This window comes from Thalia democratica, chromosome 5 (genome assembly GCF_965202585.1).
Source record: "Thalia democratica chromosome 5, ktThaDemo2.hap1.1, whole genome shotgun sequence".
NCBI lineage: Eukaryota > Metazoa > Chordata > Thaliacea > Salpida > Salpidae > Thalia > Thalia democratica.
In genome coordinates, this window is record NC_139169.1 from 49287887 (window position 1) to 49310023 (window position 22137).

A 22137-nucleotide genomic window follows, 5' to 3' on the forward strand; every position below is an offset into this window, starting at 1 on the left:
AGACAAAAACGAACTTGGGAGGATAAGCATAAACATCTTGAAAGAGCTGTGACAAAGATAAGATACGCATCAAGATTGGTCCGGTGGAAAAACTCATTTGAAGTAATTAAATGGTTAAATAACGTCCAAAATAAAACAAAAAAATGCTTTATAAATTTTTATATTGTGAACTTCTATCCCAGTATAACTGAAAACCATTTGATAAACACCAAAAACTTTGCAAAAAAACACTACAATAGAGGACATTAAATTAATAAGCACACATGTAAAACTATTTAACTTTTTAACAAAAAAAAACCTGGATTAAAAAAGACAACAGCCATCTATTCAAAGTTCCCATGGGCTCTTGTATTGGTGCCAAGTTATGCGATCTAATCGGGCTATATGCATTAATCAAGCATGAATCTCTTTATGATCTTAAAGAGATAGGCTTATATAGAGATGACAGCCTTGCAATTATTTAACCAAAAAACAACCAAGGTTTCAAAATAATAATAGATACCAGTGCAACTATATGCAACTTTCTAGACATAACATCAGACCTCACAAACAATTAGTTTGAACCGTACAAAAAAGAAAACACAGGAATTAGATATATTGTTAAAAATTCCAATAATCCTAAAATTAAAATCTTTACAAAGTTATTAGCAGTGATAGAAAATAAACTGATTAAATTATCCAAAAATAAAATATTTTTGACAACAATCTATACACATACCAAAATGCGCTAGACAAATCAAATTTTATACACAAACTATGGGGAGAGGAAATTAAAGCATCAAAAAACAAATGTTTTATCTAATGGAATAGAATGGTATAAGCTTATTTTACAGAGATTAATATTGGCTCTTGAATGCTTGAAGTATTAACTAGAATCTATTTTTTATAAAAAAAATAACAGGTTTGCCAAATTTATTTTATAAATATTTTCCAGGTTTTCTGAATTTCTTCCAGATTTTTAATTTACTAGTTTTTTAGTCAATTTTTCAGTATAAACTTAAACTTGAGACAAAAAAGCTGTCATAAATAGCCTAAAACATTGAAAAGTTACTGTAAACTTATTTTAAATGAGTTTTTCAATAAAAAATATATTGATAATTTAAAATAAATATTACATAACTAAGAGATTTTGTATGTAATTTAATTTTTTTTTACTTTTAATGTAAAGTTAGTTTAAAAATTCCAGATTTTTCATCTGTTTTAGTTTTGTTTGAAACTTCAGATTTTTTCAAAATTTCTCAAATTCCAAGTTTTTCCAATTTATTCTTGCCTTAATTGTCAAATGCAAGGTTTTTCAAGAACACCAGGTTTTTGGCAACCCTGAATTGCAATACAGCCATTTTTGTGAAAAAAAAGTTCAATACAACAAAGGTATATGGATTATAATTTCTCATGGTTATTTTCTAATAAAAAATTAAATTTACCAAAACCCTACCTTCACCTTCTTTTTTTTAGGCAATTGACCTCAACTTTTTAGTAAATTATATATGACAATATAAGAAATAAAATTATTACAACTATTAAAAACAGTATTACTATTACTTGTATACAAAAATTATTTTAAAATTTTGCAAGAAACATTTCTTGAAAATACTGGGTCTTTTGATATAAAATTTTGAAGAAAATAAAACTTTAAATAGGATATTATGTTTTAAATAAAATTGAAACATGTAAGTTTGTATCACATATTATTTACAAAAGGTCGTAAATTTTAATATTTCATATAAACAAACTTGTACATTATACTTAAAAATCTTAAATAAGAGTTAATGTAAAAATCAAAAAAAATAAAATCTTCTATTTATATAGATTAAAGTTAATCTAAATTTCTAAATCATATTCGAAAAAAACCTTCGTTGTGTCGAAGAACCAACTAGCAACAACTGGTAAGGATTAATAACAGTATTTCAGCACTCCGTAATCAATAAGAATTTTGTTATTTATATTACTACTCCTGTGCTTCAACAAATTGTTAAACTTTACTTTAATTTTGTAAAATTTATTAGTCAATGAAACTCTTTTAAGCAATAAAACAAGCCAAATTAAGCTTGACCTTCATTGAAAAGTGTACATAAATAATATTTCCAACACTACAAATTTCTTTCATAAACTTCTTACTTAAATACCTATCTGACTATATACATGTGCTATGTTTTAAAATACATAAGCAGGGTTGCCACAGATCAAGCTGAGAAAAATTTCATGACTTTTCCTGCATTTTTACTAAAATTTTCCTGAGTTTTCTAAATCAAACTCTTAAATTAAACTTATTCTAAAATACATAATTTAACATTTAAAACTATATAAAGCTTTCAATCTAATTTTAATATAGTTCAAAACAACAGTTTTTTGCTGAATTCAATCATCAAACTTCCAGTACATTACTTAAACCATCTGTGTATGATTGACATATTAGCAATAAATAGCTCTATCAGCAAAATACTTGTATTATTACCTTATAAACACAGCTTGTATGAAAAAAGACATATTTTTTTTAGTATTTACTAACATAAATGTATCTAAATAAACGAAACAACATATAAGGAGCTTTTACAATTAAAAGTTCAATTACTAACAAACTTTCACAACTAAATCCTTTAAACAATAACAAACTTTTACAATTAAAAACTCAAAAGAATAAAGAAGTTAATCAAACACTGTTTTTTAACTATATGTACTAAAATTTATTTTCTCCGTTTTTTATTAGCACTTCAACCTCTTCATCTAATAAAGACATGGTCTGCTTCATCTGGTCTGCATCCCACTTCATTTTTTTTACAATTAAAACTATTTGCCTCATTTTATTTAAATCATTCTCATCTGCTGTCCTTACACTTGTCAAAGAGAATTTTTTCTCTAAATCTAGCCACAATTTGTGAGCTTTATGTCTTTTCTTTTTGCACTCATATATATTTACCTTTAATTTTGCTGCCTCAATTATTTAATTAAACAAAAAACACTTTGATTTTAAAATTATGCCAGATAAACCTTTATATATCACAGTTTGAGTTTCACTATGGAAGTGTCCTTGCTACAGATCATCAATACTAAAAAGCTTACAAAACTGATGTTGATAAAAAAAATTTGCAGTTTTTTAAGGATATTTAATAATCAAACTAGATGAAGGCATTGGAAATTAACAATTCTGTAAATTTCTAGGAAAATTTTGCAATTTTAACCAGACTTTAAAGGATTTTTGATTATTTTTTTATCATTTGAAAGCTTTGGAAAATAAGGAATTTTGTAAATTTAAACTAACAAATTTGAAAATTTTTTTTTAATATTGTGAATTTTCCTGACTTTTTTTTTCAAAAACCCCACATTTTTTTATGACTTTTGTCTTTTTTTTTTATTTTTTACTGACTTTTCCTTATTTTCTGACTTTTCCTGACTTTGTGGAAACCCTGCATAAACCTAGTTTACCTTTCAAATAGCTTTTCGACCCATCACAAAGCAGAGTAAGGGAGTTAATTACAAGTACAAAACATCACTTTTTTTTGTACAACAAATGGTAAAGCAAAATACATATATATATATATATACAATTACTTCTAGCTTGTTATTACTTTCTAAAATGACTTACAATTATACACATTTTAACATTCTCCATACTTTAGGAAAAACACCTTGCTATTTTAAACTATAACCAACAACGAGCTCTAAAATTTTTACGGATTTCAAAGGTTATGGTTATATATTTTAAAATATCTTAATTAAAATTTAAGAGTTTAAGCTTTTTGTTGTCTTTGATTTACTTTACTTTTTTTTTTTTTTGGTTTAAAACTATAGACAACAATAAGCTTTATTGTTTCTAATGGTTTTCAAAGTTTTCAAGTTACAGATTGCAAAACAAAATCTATACACATTCCACTTACAGTTAGATATAAAAAATGTTGTTCAAACTATAAATTTCAATTATAAATTTTATATTTACTATTCCATACTATTCTTAAAAACTTTACTACCTTTTTTTTTGTTCTTTCATTTATTTTTCTACTTGTTTGCTGACAAAACATTAAAAGTCCTTAAGCAATAATAAGGAGTTAATAAAAAAGCTTTGGAATTTTTTGAACTTAAAAATTTTTTTTGTTTTTAGTAATATTAAGATCAGGACAAAAAAATCACAAATAACAATTGACATACCAGAATGACAATTTGAGAAACTTGGTTTTAAAGTTCTAATACTATCACTACTGTACCTTATTTTGTAATTTTTATGTTAAAATATAATATGTAAGTGTTTTATAAATGTAGTACCACCAAAATTATTGACTTTATTTTTTTTAATTTAAAATTGTTCAATGTTAACATGTAAGAAGCAAGTAAAATTACAAATGATGTAACTAACTAGCCTAAGTTAGAAAAACTTTTTAAGATTAATTAAATAAGGTAGCAAACTGTTTTTTTTTAATTCCACATTTTCCGAATTTATTCCAAGATTTTAAAAGTAATACTTTTTTGATTGTATGTTTAGTTTATAATTAAGTTTAAGGTAAAATACTGTGTTAATTCGTATAACTACATTGAAAAGATACTTTAAAGCTATTTAAAATGCTTTTTTTTAATATTGACAAATGACTTTAATCTACATGATATATTTTTTCTTTCAAATCAAAATTTTACTACTTAATATGATAAAATTGTTTAAAATTTCAGGTTTGGTAGTGATTTTTGTTCAAAATTACAGGTTTTTTTAGCCTAAATTGTCTAATTCCAGGTTTTTTGGCCACCCTGTATAAGGTTTGAGTGAAACTAACATGTTTTTACCTTTATAACAAAAAAGAAAACTATAAACATTGTTGGCAGTGGCACTCTTTGAAGCAAAAAATATTTTAATTTTTTTGGATATTGTTATAGATTTCATCAATTAAGTTTCACAAACCAACCATTCTTTTACTTTTAAATTACTGTTGATTATCAAGTATGTTCCATGATAAACTTATTTTTTTAATTTATAACCTTTTAACAGAAATCACAACAGTATACATAATAATAAAATGTAACTCAAAGTTTGTATGAGATAAAAATCATGCATTTATGATAGAATATAAATAAACACAAAAGTTTTTGTTTTCACTCTATTCATATTTCAAGAGCATATAAAGTTTGTTGTTATTTCTCTGTATGCATCTTTATAATTGCGAAAATTGATTATCTAAATAAATATGTAATATACTTAGTTTTTTTTAATTAAATACTATCGAGTTCTACATTTTAAATGTTTGTTTGAAGTCAATCTAAATCTGAAACTTCAATTGTTAACAGTAAAATTTTAAACGGAAGTAGTTTGATTAAATTAAAACATATATAATATGTTATAGAAAAAAAAAAAGTCATTTTTAAGCAGTTTCAAAAGAAATGTAAAATATATATCTTACTGTGATCTTCTTGTTAAAGACGCACTATAATCTTATTAAAACAATTTTTACCTAAAAACCAATATGCTTAAGGTAAATTTTATAATACTTAAATTTTTTGTTTTAAAAATAATAATTATAAAGATTAACAATAAGAAAACATTTGCATTTTAAAAGTTTTATTTAATTAAAGTTAAGAAGAATATTAATAAAAAAGAAGTGTATAAACGTACTTGAAAAATGAGAACATATATATAATGATTTAAGGAGAATAAAGTATATTACAGATTAAGTATATAAAGTGAACCATTAATAGTAATGGGCTACGAGGAATAAATGATGATTAATATAACTTTTTTATAGTTTTAGAAAGTTGCCCATGAAAAAAATCTATAATGTCTATAATTTTCTAAAAAAACTTAAAATTAGCTACCAAAGTAGATATTTAAACAAGATCTAGTCAAACTTGGGAAATAAAAGTATCAACAATTTTTTTTTAATTTAAACTACTATTCAAAAAGTTAAATATCTTTACAGCTTAAATAAGTTTACTTAAAATTATGTTTATTTTTAACTTTAAGTGACTGTAGATCGATTCATAACATTAGTTAACTTTAACATACTCGAGTAAACCATAAAGTATAAAATTGTATTTTTTGAGTTTCTGTCGAGGACTATGCTGTTTTGGTTAGTATGCAAAGTTATACTTTGTACTAAATTTTCATCTTTTGAATTAAGAAAGTTTTATCTAAAACCTTAACAAACTGAAACTTAACAGCAACAGCGTACTGCACTAATATTAAAAAACATTTTTTTACTTCAATATGTTTGTAAATATTTTTTTGTAAAACAGAACTATGTACAGTAAAAGTTTGTAAAAATCTGTTTACCATATTAAAAACTAAAAAATTCTATTAATCAAAAAACAAATTCCTCATATTTTGATACTAGTAATAATCACTTGACCACTACTCTGCTCAAGTAAAAGAAATTATAACAGTTTTAATTAAAATATATCGCTACAGCTTTTTATTTTATCGGACAGTAAAACACGGTAAAAAAGTATTTATAGTTGTATTGTTCACTGTGTAACAACTAACAAGCATGACATAAAAGTCTAAAATTAACTTTTAAAATTTAAATCTTTTACTTAAAAATATTAGCAAAAGATTTAAAAAAATAAAATATCAAACTGTTTAAAATAAAAATGCAAAACTGAAAAGAAGAACTTATATATTTATCCCGCTAATGGCGACTTTTTGAACAATTATTACATTACATACTTTTAAATTTTAAGTCATTTTGTAGTTGACGAGTAGTTTCGAAAAGTAAAAGAAAAATGTTTTTTTGATTAAAAATTTAGAACATTTGGAGAAGCTTGTTCAACTTTTATTACAGGTTGTAATTTTTTAACAATATAATTCTCATATTTAAAGAAACAGAGTGCATATAATTTTTTCAATGTGTCGTTTAAAAAAATGCTCACAAATTTGTGGAGCTTTATATGATATAATCATTAATCATATTTAATCAAGTGAGACTTTTATAAAAGAATCGTCCGATAACTCTATATTAGAATCTAATCTTTAGATCCAATATATACAAGGGGAATATTTGAATAATGCTGCATTCTTGAAATGCTGCATTGAAATGTTGTTTTGTTATTGTACATTTGGTTTGTATAATGTTATTATGTTCATTCTAGCATACAGAAAAAGTTTTGTTTCCAAAGAAGCTTATTACAAATGCAAAGTAATTGCACTGTACAGTACAGTATATTAATTAAAAAAATTTTTAGTGTTTAATACCTATTTAAAATGTTTTTGAACAATCCTATAATAAAAGTAATTAAGGCCATAAAGGTGGGGTCATGAAGTTATTCCACAAAAAATAAATTTGTTTATATAGATGGCTTAAATCTTAAACTATAAGTCAGTTTTATATTGTGTGTGATTGTGAGTTCACACTCACATATAGTTAATGCTGAGTTCACACTGGTAGCAGTGACCACACAATTAAGTTGTTGATGTATTTTTTTGTTTTAGCATCAGCAGTTACTTGCTTGGGGATTTGAGCTTGATGATTTTACTACACTTTGTGGTTTTTAGTGTTGAAATTTTAACCTTTTTAGTGTTTGCCAAACTATGTGTCAAAAAGGTTAGTTTTCAATTAAGGGTTAGGATTAGTTTTTATTTTTATTTTGGTAAGTTAAAAATAAAATTTATGTTTAACCAAATAAAGTGTTTACCAAATGAAGTGTAACCAAGGGATAATTTTTGGTTTTCTACAAATTAATGGACGCACAAATTTAACTTGTTCAAATTTTTAATAAAATAAATTGAAATGAGCAATGTACCATCTTTGCAGTATTTTTATGTTATCAATTTTTTTTTGTCCCAAGTTTTATAACTATTAAAACAAACAAAAATGTTTTGTTTTTAAAAACATGAAAAAAATAAGAAAACCTAAAATGAAATTTCTAAAAAATAAAATTGGCTACAGCTTTACCTTGGAAATGAAATGTAAAAATTAAGATGGACTCCCAATAGCCTTAAGGATTAGTTTTAAAACTGGGTGTTTTTAAAAGAATTTCAATATAAATCACAATTAATTTGTATTTTATAGCACAATATTATTCCAAAAAAAATCTTTTAAAATTCTTGATAAATATTTTTTACTACATTAGGCTCTTTTTTTGCTATTTTTAAAAGTTTAGCACAGAGAAATGTGTGTCAATTTCAATCAATATTCAAAAGAAGTAGATTGGCTTTTAAAATGTTTTGACCTTGAAACAAAACAAAGACGGAGAGAAATTATAAAAGCTATTTTGTTCCCCAAAAATTTCTCTGCTCATCCAAGTGAGGAGGAATTCATATAGGCTGATGAAAAATCACTGCCAAGTTTCTGCTTCCAAATGTAACTGAACTTATAAAGCCAAAGGATCAAGGTATGCTTGAGTCTATTTAAAGGGTCTACAAAAAGTGGATTCTAAGAAATTCTTTATTGCAGTCAACCTTCAGCATACAGTACTTAAACAAAAGAGAATCAAGATTGTGAAAATAACTTCTGAAATAAGAAACTCATCAAAGAAATTGATGCCATTACCCAGCTCTTCCATACAAAACAGTGCCCCTTTGAAAGAAACTGGAAATAGTGGGTTTATCCAGCAATTTTAAAAGTTAAATATCACAATTACAGACAATAATATACACAACTAGATGAGTTGTGATGATCATAGGTATGAACACATGGAAGAGCAAGGAATTGTTGCACTGATTTCTGAAGACAACCAAAAAAAGGCTGATGAGGGTGTTGAAGATAAATATGATATTCCCCAAACATCTAAGTGTCTGTTTTCTTCTGCTGAAGCCATGCAAAAAATGGATGATTACTTAGTTCAATAATGTTGTCAACCAGAAGCCACACCAGAAAGTGTGTAGAACTCTTCCAATTCTATGATTTTTCTGCTAAGAAAGGAGAAAGCTCTGTCAAACAAACCTCCATTTACTTTTTTAGAAAGAGTTCCAATATTAGTTAGGCGTAAATTATGTCAATTTGAAACTTAATTAAAGTATTGTTTCTTTTATTCTTTGTCTGTTTTGATAGTTTGTTTTGTTGAAAATAATGAAAATAAAGTAAACTAATTAAAAATTTAATATTTTTTTCATTGTATGCCTTGCATAATAGTTTATTTGCATATTAATTTATTAAAAAAAATACACTACTTGTAGTTATTCGGCCAAAGGCTTATCTGATCAAAGTTAAAAAACAAAACTTGCACATCATGGCCGGATAAGTGAGGAGGAACTGTACTAGAACTAGACATTTAAACCTAAAAAAACTTCAAATAGATAAAGTAGATAAGACTAAATCTCTAAACAAGAAAAGCAAAATGCTAAATATATGTATATATAATTTTTTTAGCAAAACTAAACCAAATTAAGATCAAAGTAAATTTAAGCTGTGAACACACGCAGTTTTAAAACATTTTCCAATATCATTTTTCCCATTCTGTATTTAACAAAATCTTTTGTAGGAATTACTAAAACGTTTTCAAAATGTACAAGTTCTTTAATTAATGACAAAAGAAAAGGAACCCTTATTAATACTCAACTTACTATTCAAAAATGTTTGACATCATTACTACATCACAATATTTATAACATTTGTAAATTATATAAAACATTTAAATTCACGTTTAATAAGGTTTTTTAATGATTTTTTTATATATGAAATAAAATGTCTCATATATAAAACAGTCATGAAAAAACTGTGTTTTAGTATATAAGTAAATGATTAGCCTCATTTTTTTTTGTTAGCACTATTGACCCAAACTTAAAAACAAAACTATAAATATTAAAATATATACTTCACAATGTATTTAAAAAAATCATTTATGAATGTCTCTCAGGAATTGCCACATGCTCAAGATAACTCAGGATATTTTGAATTTGTTTTTCAAACTCAGGTTGACTCAGGATAGAGTTGTTTTATTTTTTAAAAACTAAGCATAGTTTTAAATTTTTAAAACCTAAGGCCTTTTTTTCTATATTTTGAAAGGGATTTTTTTTTGTTTAGTTTTAACATTTTGTTGTTTTAATACAAATTTTGTTTAAAAAACTTGTTTTTTGTTGATTTTAAAAAGTTTTTTGTTTTTTAAGGGTTTGAAAAATGACTCAGGACTGTTTCAGGTCACTCAGGATAGTTTTTGACTCAAAGAGTGGTAATCCTGTGTCTTGTGTCTTGAATTTTTGTAAGTTTAAATATTTTTGTATATTAGTCTATTATATACTAATATGTGTATATATAAGATTTAACGTTAAAAGGCGTTAAATCCTGATAAAGCTAAGCTTATCGGAAAAATACCACATATGTTCTTGTGCTAAAACTTTATTTCAACTAACGGCGTTTCACTGCTCTCAAATAAATTTAAGAACAGATCTACGGAGTCTCAAAAAGCTCTAAGAATAGGATTTTGTCATATATATTCTTAGAGCTTTTTGAGACTCCGTAGATCTGTTCTTAAATTTATTTGAGAGCAGTGAAACGCCGTTAGTTGAAATAAAGTTTTATCACAAGAACATCTGTGGTATGTGTATATATATTTATCTAATTATATAAAAACTATAATTTAAACAGCTGATTCACACATTGAAATGTAAAATTTCATGTGATTGTCTGTAAGTTACAGTTTATTATAATAGTGAACAGAAATTTTGATTTTAAAATTTTTATAATAATTGTAAAGTAGTAATGTTACAGTTTATTGTGCGACTAGCTGAATTTGAAATAATATGCTGTGAATGTTATTTTTTGCTTTTTAGGAACGTTTAAAAAGGTTATTTTGGAAAAATGTTTTAGGCTATTAGAAAAATTTTTTTATACTGTTGGGAAAAATGTTATAAAGTACTCGTGTTTGCCGCTTTGATTTTATTTTGTTTTAATATTTAGTTGGTTTTAATTTTGTTAAAAGAGTAAATTTTTGATAATGGATGCATATGTTTTCTTTTGCTTTTCTTGTTTAGTGTTACACTCTTATCTGATTTTTCGATTTCTATTTTTTCTAAGTTACAAAGTTTGCAGCCGAATTTAGTATTGAGTTTTAATTTTGTCCTGTTTAATATTTCCCATTTAATTTTGTAGTCTAATAATAACTCCGACCAAGACTAATAAAACTATCTAATAACAAATAATCCTTCAACAATGTAAAAAATGAATACCAAAAAGCATTAAATTCGGCCAATTATAAAAACACCTTAAAGTACGATAAGACCACTTTACCAAAAAGAAATAAAAAACAAAGAGAGAAAGAGACATAATATATTTCAACCTACCATTCAGTCTAAATATAAGTTCCAAAATAGGCAAACAGTTCTTAAACCTGATTACTACATCATTTGACAAAAACCACCCATTCCATAAAATATTCAACCGAAACACAATTAAAATATCTTACAGTTGCACAAGTAATTTCAGAAGTAAAATAATAGCTCACAACAACAAAATATTAAACAAAAGCAATATTGACGATAAAAGCACCATAAAAGATAAACTTTGTAATTGCCGTAAAGAACCTTGCCCTTTAAATAACAAATGCCTAGTGTCAAATATAATTTATAAAGCAACAGTAACATCAAATAAAACAACACAGCAATATATAGGATCTACAGAATATACCTTTAAACATAGATACAGAAACCACAAATCATCATTCAACAATATTAACAAAAGACACACAACAGAACTAGCAAATTACATATGGAACTTAAAAGATAACAATACAGACTACAAAATTAAATGGGAAATATTAAACAGGACAAAATTAAAATTCAATACTAAATTCGGCTGCAAACTTTGTAACTTAGAAAAAATAGAAATCGAAAAATCAGATAAGAACGTAACACTAAACAAGAAAAGCGAAATAAAACGTATGCATCCATTATCAAAAATACTCTTTTAACAAAATTAAAACCAACTAAATATTAAAACAAAATAAAATCAAAGCGGCAAACACGAGTATTTTATAACATTTTTCCCAACAGTCTAAAAAATTTTTTCTAATAGCGTAAAACATTTTTCCAAAATAACCTTTTTAAACGTTACTAAAAAGCATAAAATAACATTCAAAGCGTATTATTTCAAATTCAGCTAGTCGCACAATAATCTGTAACATTACTACTTCACAATTATTATAAACATTTTAAAATCAAAATTTCTGTTCACTATTATAATAAACTGTAACTTACTGACAATCACATGAAATTTTACATTTCAATGTGTGAAACAGCTGTTTAAATTATAGTTTTTATATAATTAGATAAATATTTAGCTCCTATTTAGTTTGTGGAGCACTATCGATTAGAACTTTTTATAAAACCTTTAATATATATTTATATATATATATAAAATAAGGTTAATATTCAAACTTGAACACCTTCTACTGAGCCCGCTTGAAGAGCTTTAAAATAATTTATAGAAATGTCGATTTTAAAAATACTGGAACATATGTTTGATAAAGACAAAAAAGATTAAAGACAATCTTTTTTGTTTTTATCAAACATATGTTCCAGTATTTTTAAAATTGACATTTCATTAAACTATTTATTTATATACATATATATTACAGTTTATTAGAAAAATATGATTTTAAAATACTAGTACATATGTACCATAAAGCTAAACACTTTAATCATCAGCTAGAGCCCTTTATTCATAAATCTTTAACCATAAAGCCCTTTAAGTGGGCTGTGTAGAAGGTGTTCAAGTTTAAATAACCCCCTAATTTTATAATATATATATTTTGTTCATTTATTATAATTGTAATTGTCTTTTTTAAGAAAAATTAACATGGCCAATTTTGGCTGATAGTACGATTTTTAATTAAAAACTAATTATTTAAAAGTTAAATAGGTGAGTTGCTAATTTCTTAGACTAATTTAGATTAGTTTGTGTAAAAGTCTAGGTTTTTTAATTAAAGCTTTACATTGCATATACCATTCAACAAGTTAAAGTTTGTTAAACTTAATTTTGATGCTTTTTTATGCATAGCTGAACAGTTTTTTATAAGTATTGGGACAGGTTTATTAGCATAAACGTTTGCAGTCCTTAATAGTTCGGAAGAACAGGTTATAATAATCTATTAGTTTCTTTCACTTAAATAGTCTTTTGTTCAGTTCTGGCAAAAGTGTGTGCAACTAAGTATAAGTTTTACAACTAATTTTACGAAACTTCAAAAATATCTTTTTTGCTTTGAGACAAATATGTTCCTATACATTTCTTCTAGGTAATGAGTAAAAACTGTTTTAACTTATATATGAAACAATTTTATCTTGTGAAAATTTCCTTAAAATAGTTGAAAATTACTTAACAGTTAGTAATGAATGGTAATTAATACAGCTGTAATGAGATTTTATACATGTTTATGCAATCAGAGTTTGGCTACAAGCAGATACTACTCTGTTCACAGAAAAACAAGTAAACCATCAACAGTAAAGTTACAAAAGTTAATAGAGGAATACAGTCAATTTTCACCAAGCCCAATTTCTTTGAGGCAATTTATTGACTTTGGTTAGTATATTTACATTATATAGTCATAAAAGTATACAAGTCTTTGTTAAATTTTTTTATCAAATTATGAAGTTATGTAATTTTATTGAGAAACTAAAAATTAATTAGTTTAAAATAAAATATTTTAAATATTTCTACAAAGAAAAATTTTGTAGATATTAATAAAGTGTTGATTCTAAAGTTAAAATTATACAAATAGTTTATCTATCTAAAAAAGTTTGAAAAAAAAATCTTTTGATTTGTTTCTGAGTTATATAAAAAAGGATGACTTAGTATATTTTAAAGTTATTTAGGTCAGTTTTTTGTCACTCAGGATAGGTTTTTTTTTGACCTAAAGAGTGGCAACCTTGTACTTATGTATAGTTTGGATTTTTATTATTTTTTTGAACTACAGTAACCTCTCGCATCTTTACGCACTTGTGACGTTACGCATTCTCGTTTAGTTACACACTTTAGAATTCTAAAAAATTCAAAAAATTGAATTTTTTTTTTCTAACATTGCCCAAATTAGGTTTATTGTATATTTTTTATTTAAATTATGTTTTATAAATGCTAACTCACCTTTCTATATCTTTAGACTTAGTATTTAGTACTTAAACAATTTTTATTAAACATTTTTCTTAAATTTTGTACGTTTTTGTTCAAAAGAAGAAATCCATTACACACCAAATGCATATTTTTGTAAAAGGCTATAGAAACAAATTTTAATATAAACACCACATCATTTCTTAGCTGTAATAAAATGCTTAATTATAAATTGAATTTGCTAAGTAGAACAGAATATAAATGTTAAGTATCAAATAAGTCACATAGAAATAAAGATAAAATCTACTTATTATTAAAGTTAGTAAAACTTTTATGCAAGTATTATTATTTTATGTAAATATAAATCTTTTTTTTTGATATATGTACAGTTCTATCTTTTGTTTTCATATTTACAAATAAAGAAAATAAGTTGTTAAAATTGGGAAAGTTTCTGTCTGCTTTTAACTAGTAGTAATATCAAAAAACAGCCATTATAATAAGTATATTTGTAACCTCTCGCATCTTTACAATCTCTCGTATCTTAACGAATTTTTTCTGTGGACACACTGTGCGTAAATAAGTGAGAGGTTACTGTATACTGTAAATGCTTACAAATTGATATAGTTTTTTTAATCTGCTTTCGAAGTTACAAAAGTGTATAAAAGAAATCTGAACATAAATGTTTAGCATTAAAAGAATGGGTCAATAAAAGCATGTTAAATAATTCATGATATTTAGCTTCCTTTTTTAATTCTTTTATATATTTTATATTGTACTGTTTTTAACTTATATGAATACTAGTACTTCTAAATCTATATATATATATATATATTTCGTGTATTACTGTCAACATTGTATAACAGTGGTGGCAGTTTTTTATAAGTTAAGGGCTAGATTAGAAATAGTTGTTTTATTACCTAATGTTTTTTTAGGTTTTTCTTGTGTGTATATTTATGTATTCGATGACTTAGATAACAATTGTATATTGATTAATTGTTTTATGTAACTAATTTTGTATGTAATTATGGTATTGTTGTTATGTTTAAAATAATTAGCAGTTTTTCTTGAAATTTATTAAAAAAACCTTGTTTTATACTTGAAAGGTAGCTTAACTTTTCTATCTTTAATTTTTATCATTTTTATTTAATATAACTAAAATATCAGCATATATTTTAGTTTGTTTAAATAACATAAACTTATTGTATAAGTATTTACCTAGTTTAACTATGTTTTGTATTACAGACTTTATCATTCTTGTAATTAGTTTGTGAATAAACTCAACCAAGAAAGATATATTTATTTATGATAAAGTCAAGCTGAATTGAATCAACAATGCCTGTGATTAAATGCCCTCTTGAGAGTTGCACAAAAGAAACACCAGACGTCGATGCTTCTGTAGTTGCCTCTTTGCTTATCATTCACAACAATGTTCACATTAATGCAAATTCTTCAAAACCAAAGCCTCCAAAGATGGAACGTCCTCGAATAAGGACAGACTGCAATGAAGAGAGTTGGAACATATTTGTACAAAAGTGGACTATTTTTAAAGATAGCATAGAGATGACAGATGTAGAAAAACGCCGTCAACTGTACCAGTGCTGTGAGGAAGAATTAGGGGATGCTATTCTGAAGGGACATGAAGATATAGTAAATTCAAGTGAGCAAGAGCTTTTAAGGATTATCAAACAGCTTGCAGTTATTCCTGTTTCAGTTGTTGTACAAGACTTTCTTAGTACAAGACAGGATTTGACTGAAAACACTAGATCATTTGCTGCCTGTTTAAAGGAAAAAGCCAGTACATGCTCGTACACATGTAAATGCCTAAAGGATGGTTGCAATCAAATGATAGATTTTACAGACATAATCCTGAAAGATGTCATGGTAACAGGTTTTGTGGATGAGGATATCCGTAAAGAAGTGCTAGGATGGGAAAATCTAGATGAAAGAAATGTCAATAAGAAAATTGGTTTTATTGAAGGAAAAGAGATGGCACGCGATGCAATGTGGAAACCTGCTGTTACAGCCTAAGTTTTCTCATACAAATCCTCAAAGAAAACCACACAAAAACCAAATGGTAAAATAACCTGTGACATATGTAATAAATCGACTGATAAATTTGTTTGGAGCAGTAAAAATATTAGGTATATTGAGTGTTCTGCCTGTAAACAATGCTGGATAAAGTCCTGTAAAAAAGTTTATCAAAGTCACCAAAATTATGCCAATGAATCAAATGCACTTGTAGTTGGTGGTTTGTATACACCAAATGTATTAAAATCCTTAAAGAAAACCACACAAAAACCAAGTGGTAAAACAACTTGTGGCATATGTAATAAATCAACTGATAAATTTGTTTGGAGCAGTAAAAATATGAGGTATATTGAGTGTTTTGACTGCAAACAATGCTGGATAAAGTCCCGTAAAAAAGTTTTCAACATCACCAAAATTATGCTGATGAGTCAAATGCACTTCTAGTTGGTGGATTGTATACACAAAACTTTGATAATTTTTGCAGCCAAGGTCGTAGGAAAAATATGTTCGAGCGTTGAAACGTCAAGAAGAAAAAGGAGGTACAGGGACAGAAAAATGTATTTCTACACACCGGATGGTGACAAAAACCGCAAAAATCCCAAAGTAATCCTCACCTACCTCAAAATTATAAGAAGTCATTACCTTCCGTCAGAAAAAATGTTATGACTTACAATAACCCGCAAATCTAAAAAGTGTGGCGTGACATTTGGAATAAAAAGAAAGAATCTCTCAGTATTTGTTTTGTTAAGTCTCTGGAAAATGTAAGTGAGAACACAAAATCTTTGCCACCTTTGAATTGCAGTGGTCATGTCGTAATACTAAATCAAACAAGTAACTTTCCTAGCAAGTGGGGGAAAAGTGGAGTGGTGGTGGAAGTGAAGGACTGTCATCAATGTGTTGTCAAAGTTGATGGATCAGGTTGCTTAACTGTTCAAAATCGTAAGTTTCTAAGAAGATTTACCCATCCTGTTTGCAAATCTCTAAGTAGTATCCCTTATCTGAGAAAAGCAAACATACCACTGTAAAAGTTTGTCTTTTCTAGTAAAGTTGAGAAAAAAGATGTCAAGAAAAACTTTGATGTTATGTGTTTCCAGAAGGAAGATTCTTTTTGAATAAGCATTGTGTAATTTCCCTCTGTACTAATGACTTTCTTCAAAATTGATGTTGAACCGGAATGGCTCGGATTAGCTTTGATCTATATTTTCTTGACTTATATTTTATACAGAAAAGCAAACAGACCACCAAAGTTTACTTGCAAACAATAATGTGTCCGGGATGAATGTGTGAAATTATCGGATTATTTGCAGCCTTTCCGTGTAAGACTTTATGATGCTTTTCAAAAGCTTCGTGACACCAATGTTGCTGATATTCATTTATTGTCAAGTTGTAATGGTCACTGTAAATTAATGTTTTATGGTCTAACTAATGAATGAGTTTCAGTCTAATGGTGACGTCATAAAGTTTGTAGTTGACTTTGTCTAACAGCCATCTGTTCAAAGTAATCTTGGATTAGGACGCAGGGATTGACTTTCAAAAATTCGAACTATTAGTTGGTATCGAGTATTTGGAAAATAAGTGTAGCAGTATTTCCTCAGTGTTTAATGCCATCAGTAATGCACATTCTACTTTGTTTGCAGTCGAAATTACAATAAAGATGTTTATCGGCAAATTAAGTGAAGTTTCAAGTTAATTAGATGAGTGGCGTGTGGTTTCGTTCTTCAAAGCTGAAAAGTTCAAATCGGTGAAGCAATTAAGTTTTTGAATGCTTGTATTCAGCAAAGTGAAGAAAAGTAAAGATTAAGTCTCAAATTTTTGTTACAGTTTGTTTGTTTAAGTTGTAGTTTGTTTTAACAAATCATTTAATAGTGAACTAAGTTAATCGTAATTTTTCAAATGTTTTTGTCTTTTTGAGTTTAGTTTCGTTGAATTTTAGACCTGAGAAATGTGTTTAAGTTGTAACAAATTGTTTTAAAATAATTTTGTTTCGCTAGGTAAATTTATCATTTTATCTCCTTTGTAGATAAAATCTGGGGGGAGATGTATAAGTATTTACCTAGTTTAACTATGTTTTGTATTACAGACTTTATCATTCTTGTAATTAGTTTGTGAATAAACTCAACCAAGAAAGATATATTTATTTACTTATAATATTTTTTTCTATTTAATAATAAGTCATAATTTGTTCAGTATAAGTTAGTCATTGTTGAGTCATAAATTACAGATTAGTATAATTTAAAAAAGTAAATGAATAAGACTTTTTAACATTTAGTTATTATTAAAGTATCAATACTAAGGTGAATTGTCTTAATTTTTATAAAATAATGTCTAATTATTAAATTAAAGGGAGACAAAGTACAAAAATTAACTTCAACTTTAAAATAGATTTTTTTTCTTAATTATAATATTTATCTTAACACAGTTTTTGTAAATCTAATAAGTTTAAGTTTTGTTGATACTATTTTTACATAAGTTTTGTTTAAACAAAAATCAACAGCGCAAAGAGATGGAGATGAAAAAAGATCTTATTTATTCTTAAGACAAGAAATCCCAACAAGACTTGCAAACATGGTGAAGGTAAGTCTTTGCTTTTATTTACTGTAAAAGTTGAAGTAAAGTTTAGATTGTGTTTTTTAAACAAACTTTAGCTACCAAGCAATTTTTTTTTAGTTTATCTCTATTTATAAATTAACATTTAGTTAGCAATTGTTTTTGCTCTTTAAAAAGTAAAATCTCTTGAATTTAAATGGAAGCTCAATAAATTTTTATATAAGTTGCCAACTAACCAGACAAAAGTTAACAAACAATTGTGGTAAAAATTTTTGCTAACATTCTATCTCTTCATACAGCGTTTTAGCAATTGTTTTTAAACTTTCTCTGAGTAATCTTTAACAGACTACATAAATGTTATTTGGAAAAACATATTAAATCTATTTTAAACTAGTTTTTTATTTTCAAAAAAAAAGTGTATACTACATGTTTATTTTTTTTAGTTTTATTGTTTAAAATGTTAACAACAAGTTGTTTCTAATATAGAAATGAATACTTTCTAAAAATTTCAAGTAAGTTGTTTTAAAACTATAAGAGTAGAAAGATTTTTGTTATTAAAAAAAAATCACAACAAAAAATTGCAATTAAAAGTTTCTTTTCATTAAGTATGTATATACAACTTGTAACAAAACTGATTATAATTCAAAAGTTAGTCAATTTTTTCAATTTCATAAAAAGTATGTTTTGTAATGTTGTTACATGAAGATTAATTTTTTAACTTAACTTAAAGCCTTGTTATACTTATGCATTTTAACGTAAATTGAAAGTACATTTTTTTTAGCCAAATTGTGTTTGTTAAATTATTGGTAAAATTGTATTGAGTCAATATTTTACAAAATTAACTTGTCTTGCATACTTATACTTAAATATTTGTATCAGAAATGTTTATAAGTTAACTTTTAAAATCATCTGAAATTATTGTTTGCTTTTGAATAACTTAAAAATATTAGTTCAACAGTTTTTTTGAAATAAAGTTGTATAAAATAAAATTTATTATAGAATTAACAGTTATAGCTTTATTGAACTTTTAAGGAAATGATAAGACTACCATCCTCATTATTGAAAATGCCATCTACAAAGTTAGTTACTTCATGGTATGAAACTTCTTTTGATGAAGTTATAAAGTTTCAGCGCACTAAACCTGATCATAGCACATTGATTAAGTTAGTAAATTATTGATTATTAAACAAAAATATATAAAATATAATAATTAAATACTAAATAAATATGTATCTACTAGGATGATTTATATTTACTTATAACTAACTATAAGTTATTTTACATAATCGCATCTGACACGAATCCATTTGGATACATTTTATGAATGATAAAGCTGATTTAGCTGTAGAGAAACTGTTGACCCTTCACCTTCAAGTAAGTATTGTGTATAAGAAAAACATTATGTAAAGCATCCTGTATTTGATATCATTGTTATATTGAGATTCCTGCAAACACTTTAAATAGTTTGACTAATGCATGGAATGGGTTTCATTCTGTACCACTTCAACCCAAAGATCATCATCTTACAACATTTCTTACTCCATGTGCAGGGTTGTTACTCGGTCAGGAAATCAGGAAAAGTCAGGAAAAATTTAAAAAAAATACAAAAGTCAGGAAAAGTCAGGAAAAAATGGGGGGTTTTGAAAAAAAGTCAAGAAAAGTCAGGAAATTTGATAAAATTAAAAAAAAAAGTCAGATTTTTATCAGTTTAAATTTACAAAATTCTTTGTTTTCCGAAGCCTTTAAATGTTAAAAATTAATCAAAAGTCCTTTAAATTCAAAAAAAAAAATTCCAACATTTTCCTAGAAATTTACAAAAATATTTAATTTTATTTCACATGCTATCACCTGGTATAAATTAGTAAAATATCCTTTGTAACACTGCAAAAATTTTCTATTAAAATATTGAACAAGTACCCTACTTAAACAAGCAGATTTTGTAAGCTTTTTAGTATTGATGATTTGTAGCAAGGACACTTCCATAGTGAAACTGTGATATATACACAAAAGTTTATCTAGCATAATTTTAGAATCAAAGTGTTTTTGTTTAAATAATTGAGTTCTTTATAACTAAGCAGTTAGTTTAGTATTTTGTGTAACAAGTTAATGTGTATACTTTACCTCTTTATAATTTTTTCAAAGTTGTTAAAATTTATAAATTAATATATAAGAGAGGTATATGCCAAGATTAAGTTTACTTATTGTTTGTATTTTTTGTAGAGTAACTTAAGTTTTTAAACCAAATAAAAAGAGTATATTTATTTATTACAAATTTTATACTAAATGAAAAAAGGAAATATTTTATACAACAGATATATAGTTAACTTTTTTATGTCTTTTTTTTTTACAGTTACCTAAGTATATTCTTTTTTAATTGAATTTTAATTTAAGGATTTTATATTAAATAGTTTTGGTAGTATTTTATTAAACTAAGTGAACAATTTATATAAGTAAAACTGATTTAGAAAAGTCAGGAAAATTTTGGTAAAAAGTCAGTAAAAGTCAGGAAAATTTTCTCAGCTTGATCAGTGGCAACCATGCATGTGGTATCTACTACAAAATGGAACCACAAGGTTGTTTAGCTAGTAAGGATGCATATACGCGCGTGTATTATGTAACTATAATTAAAATTCATCTAGATTATTATTTCTCAAACTTTTTTTTTTAAAGCCCCTCCCCTTTAGAGAAATAAAATAAACAAGGCCCCTTGGACAAGATTTCTCAAAAAACTTACCTTATATACACCTAAGAATGTCGTTTTAGTTTGCGCCTCCCATAAGGATCCTATTGCTGCCTCCGACTTTGACCGTATATATCTCTAAAATTATTTTGAATTATTATAATCTGTAAAAAGCAACTTGCAGCTTAGTAAAAACTATATAGAATAAGATCGAATTTTGAAAAAATGGTTTTTACTATCCCCTGCACACATCCATTTGAACCAAAATTTAAAGGTTTCATTACTTTACCTCATAAAGAGTGTTATTGCTTAAAATAACCCACAGATTCTACTTTTTAACGTTATGCATGGAGTAAAAGGTTGAAGCTCTAAGGTCTTGTTATGTATATTTACCCAAAAATTGATTTAGCACATTAAACCAATGCTACCATTCAATTGTGGTCATCAGGTTATGATACAAATAAAAAAAACATTTATTGATAAATTATGTTGAAAAACTTTTAATCTGTTGTCAAAGTTAATGAGACAGGTTGTTTAACAATGCAAAATCATAGTTTTTAACAAAAATTTAACTTTCTTCACTGCAAATCTCTAACCAGTACCTCTCATCTAATAAAAGCAAACATACCGTTGCAGAAATATGTTTTTTTTGTAATGAATAAAAAAGAGATTTCCAGGAAATTGTTGCTGATCCGTGCTCCCAGTAGATTGTTTAAGTATTTACCTAGCTTTCATTAAGTTTTGTATTACAGACTCTATCATTCTTGTAATTAGTTTGTGAATAAACTCAACCAAGAAATATATATATATATTTATGATAAAGTCTAGCTGAATTGAATCAACAATGCCTGTGATTAAATGCCCTATTGAGAGTTGCACATATGAAACCGACGTCGATGCTTCTGTAGCTGCCTCTTTGCTTATCATTTACAA

At 26.0% G+C, this 22137-nt stretch overlaps 2 protein-coding genes across 2 annotated transcripts in view; one reads left to right on the top strand and one right to left on the bottom strand.

Moving 5' to 3' along the window:
• LOC145835498 (WD repeat-containing protein 26-like) overlaps window positions 1-1962 on the bottom strand; it is a 40510-nt gene extending 38548 nt beyond the window's left edge. The window contains exon 1 of the mRNA XM_082943130.1: window positions 1852-1962. The gene's annotated coding sequence lies outside the window, so the exon portion shown is untranslated. The remainder of the gene's footprint in view (window positions 1-1851) is intronic.
• An 11296-nt stretch (window positions 1963-13258) lies between these two features.
• Window positions 13259-22137, top strand: part of LOC145837180 (pyruvate dehydrogenase (acetyl-transferring) kinase isozyme 3, mitochondrial-like) — a 40548-nt gene continuing 31669 nt past the window's right edge. Inside the window, exons 1-3 of the mRNA XM_082944948.1 lie at window positions 13259-13424; window positions 18472-18551; window positions 19557-19687. Coding sequence (XP_082801074.1) covers window positions 13259-13424; window positions 18472-18551; window positions 19557-19687 — 377 coding nt within the window. The remainder of the gene's footprint in view (window positions 13425-18471; window positions 18552-19556; window positions 19688-22137) is intronic.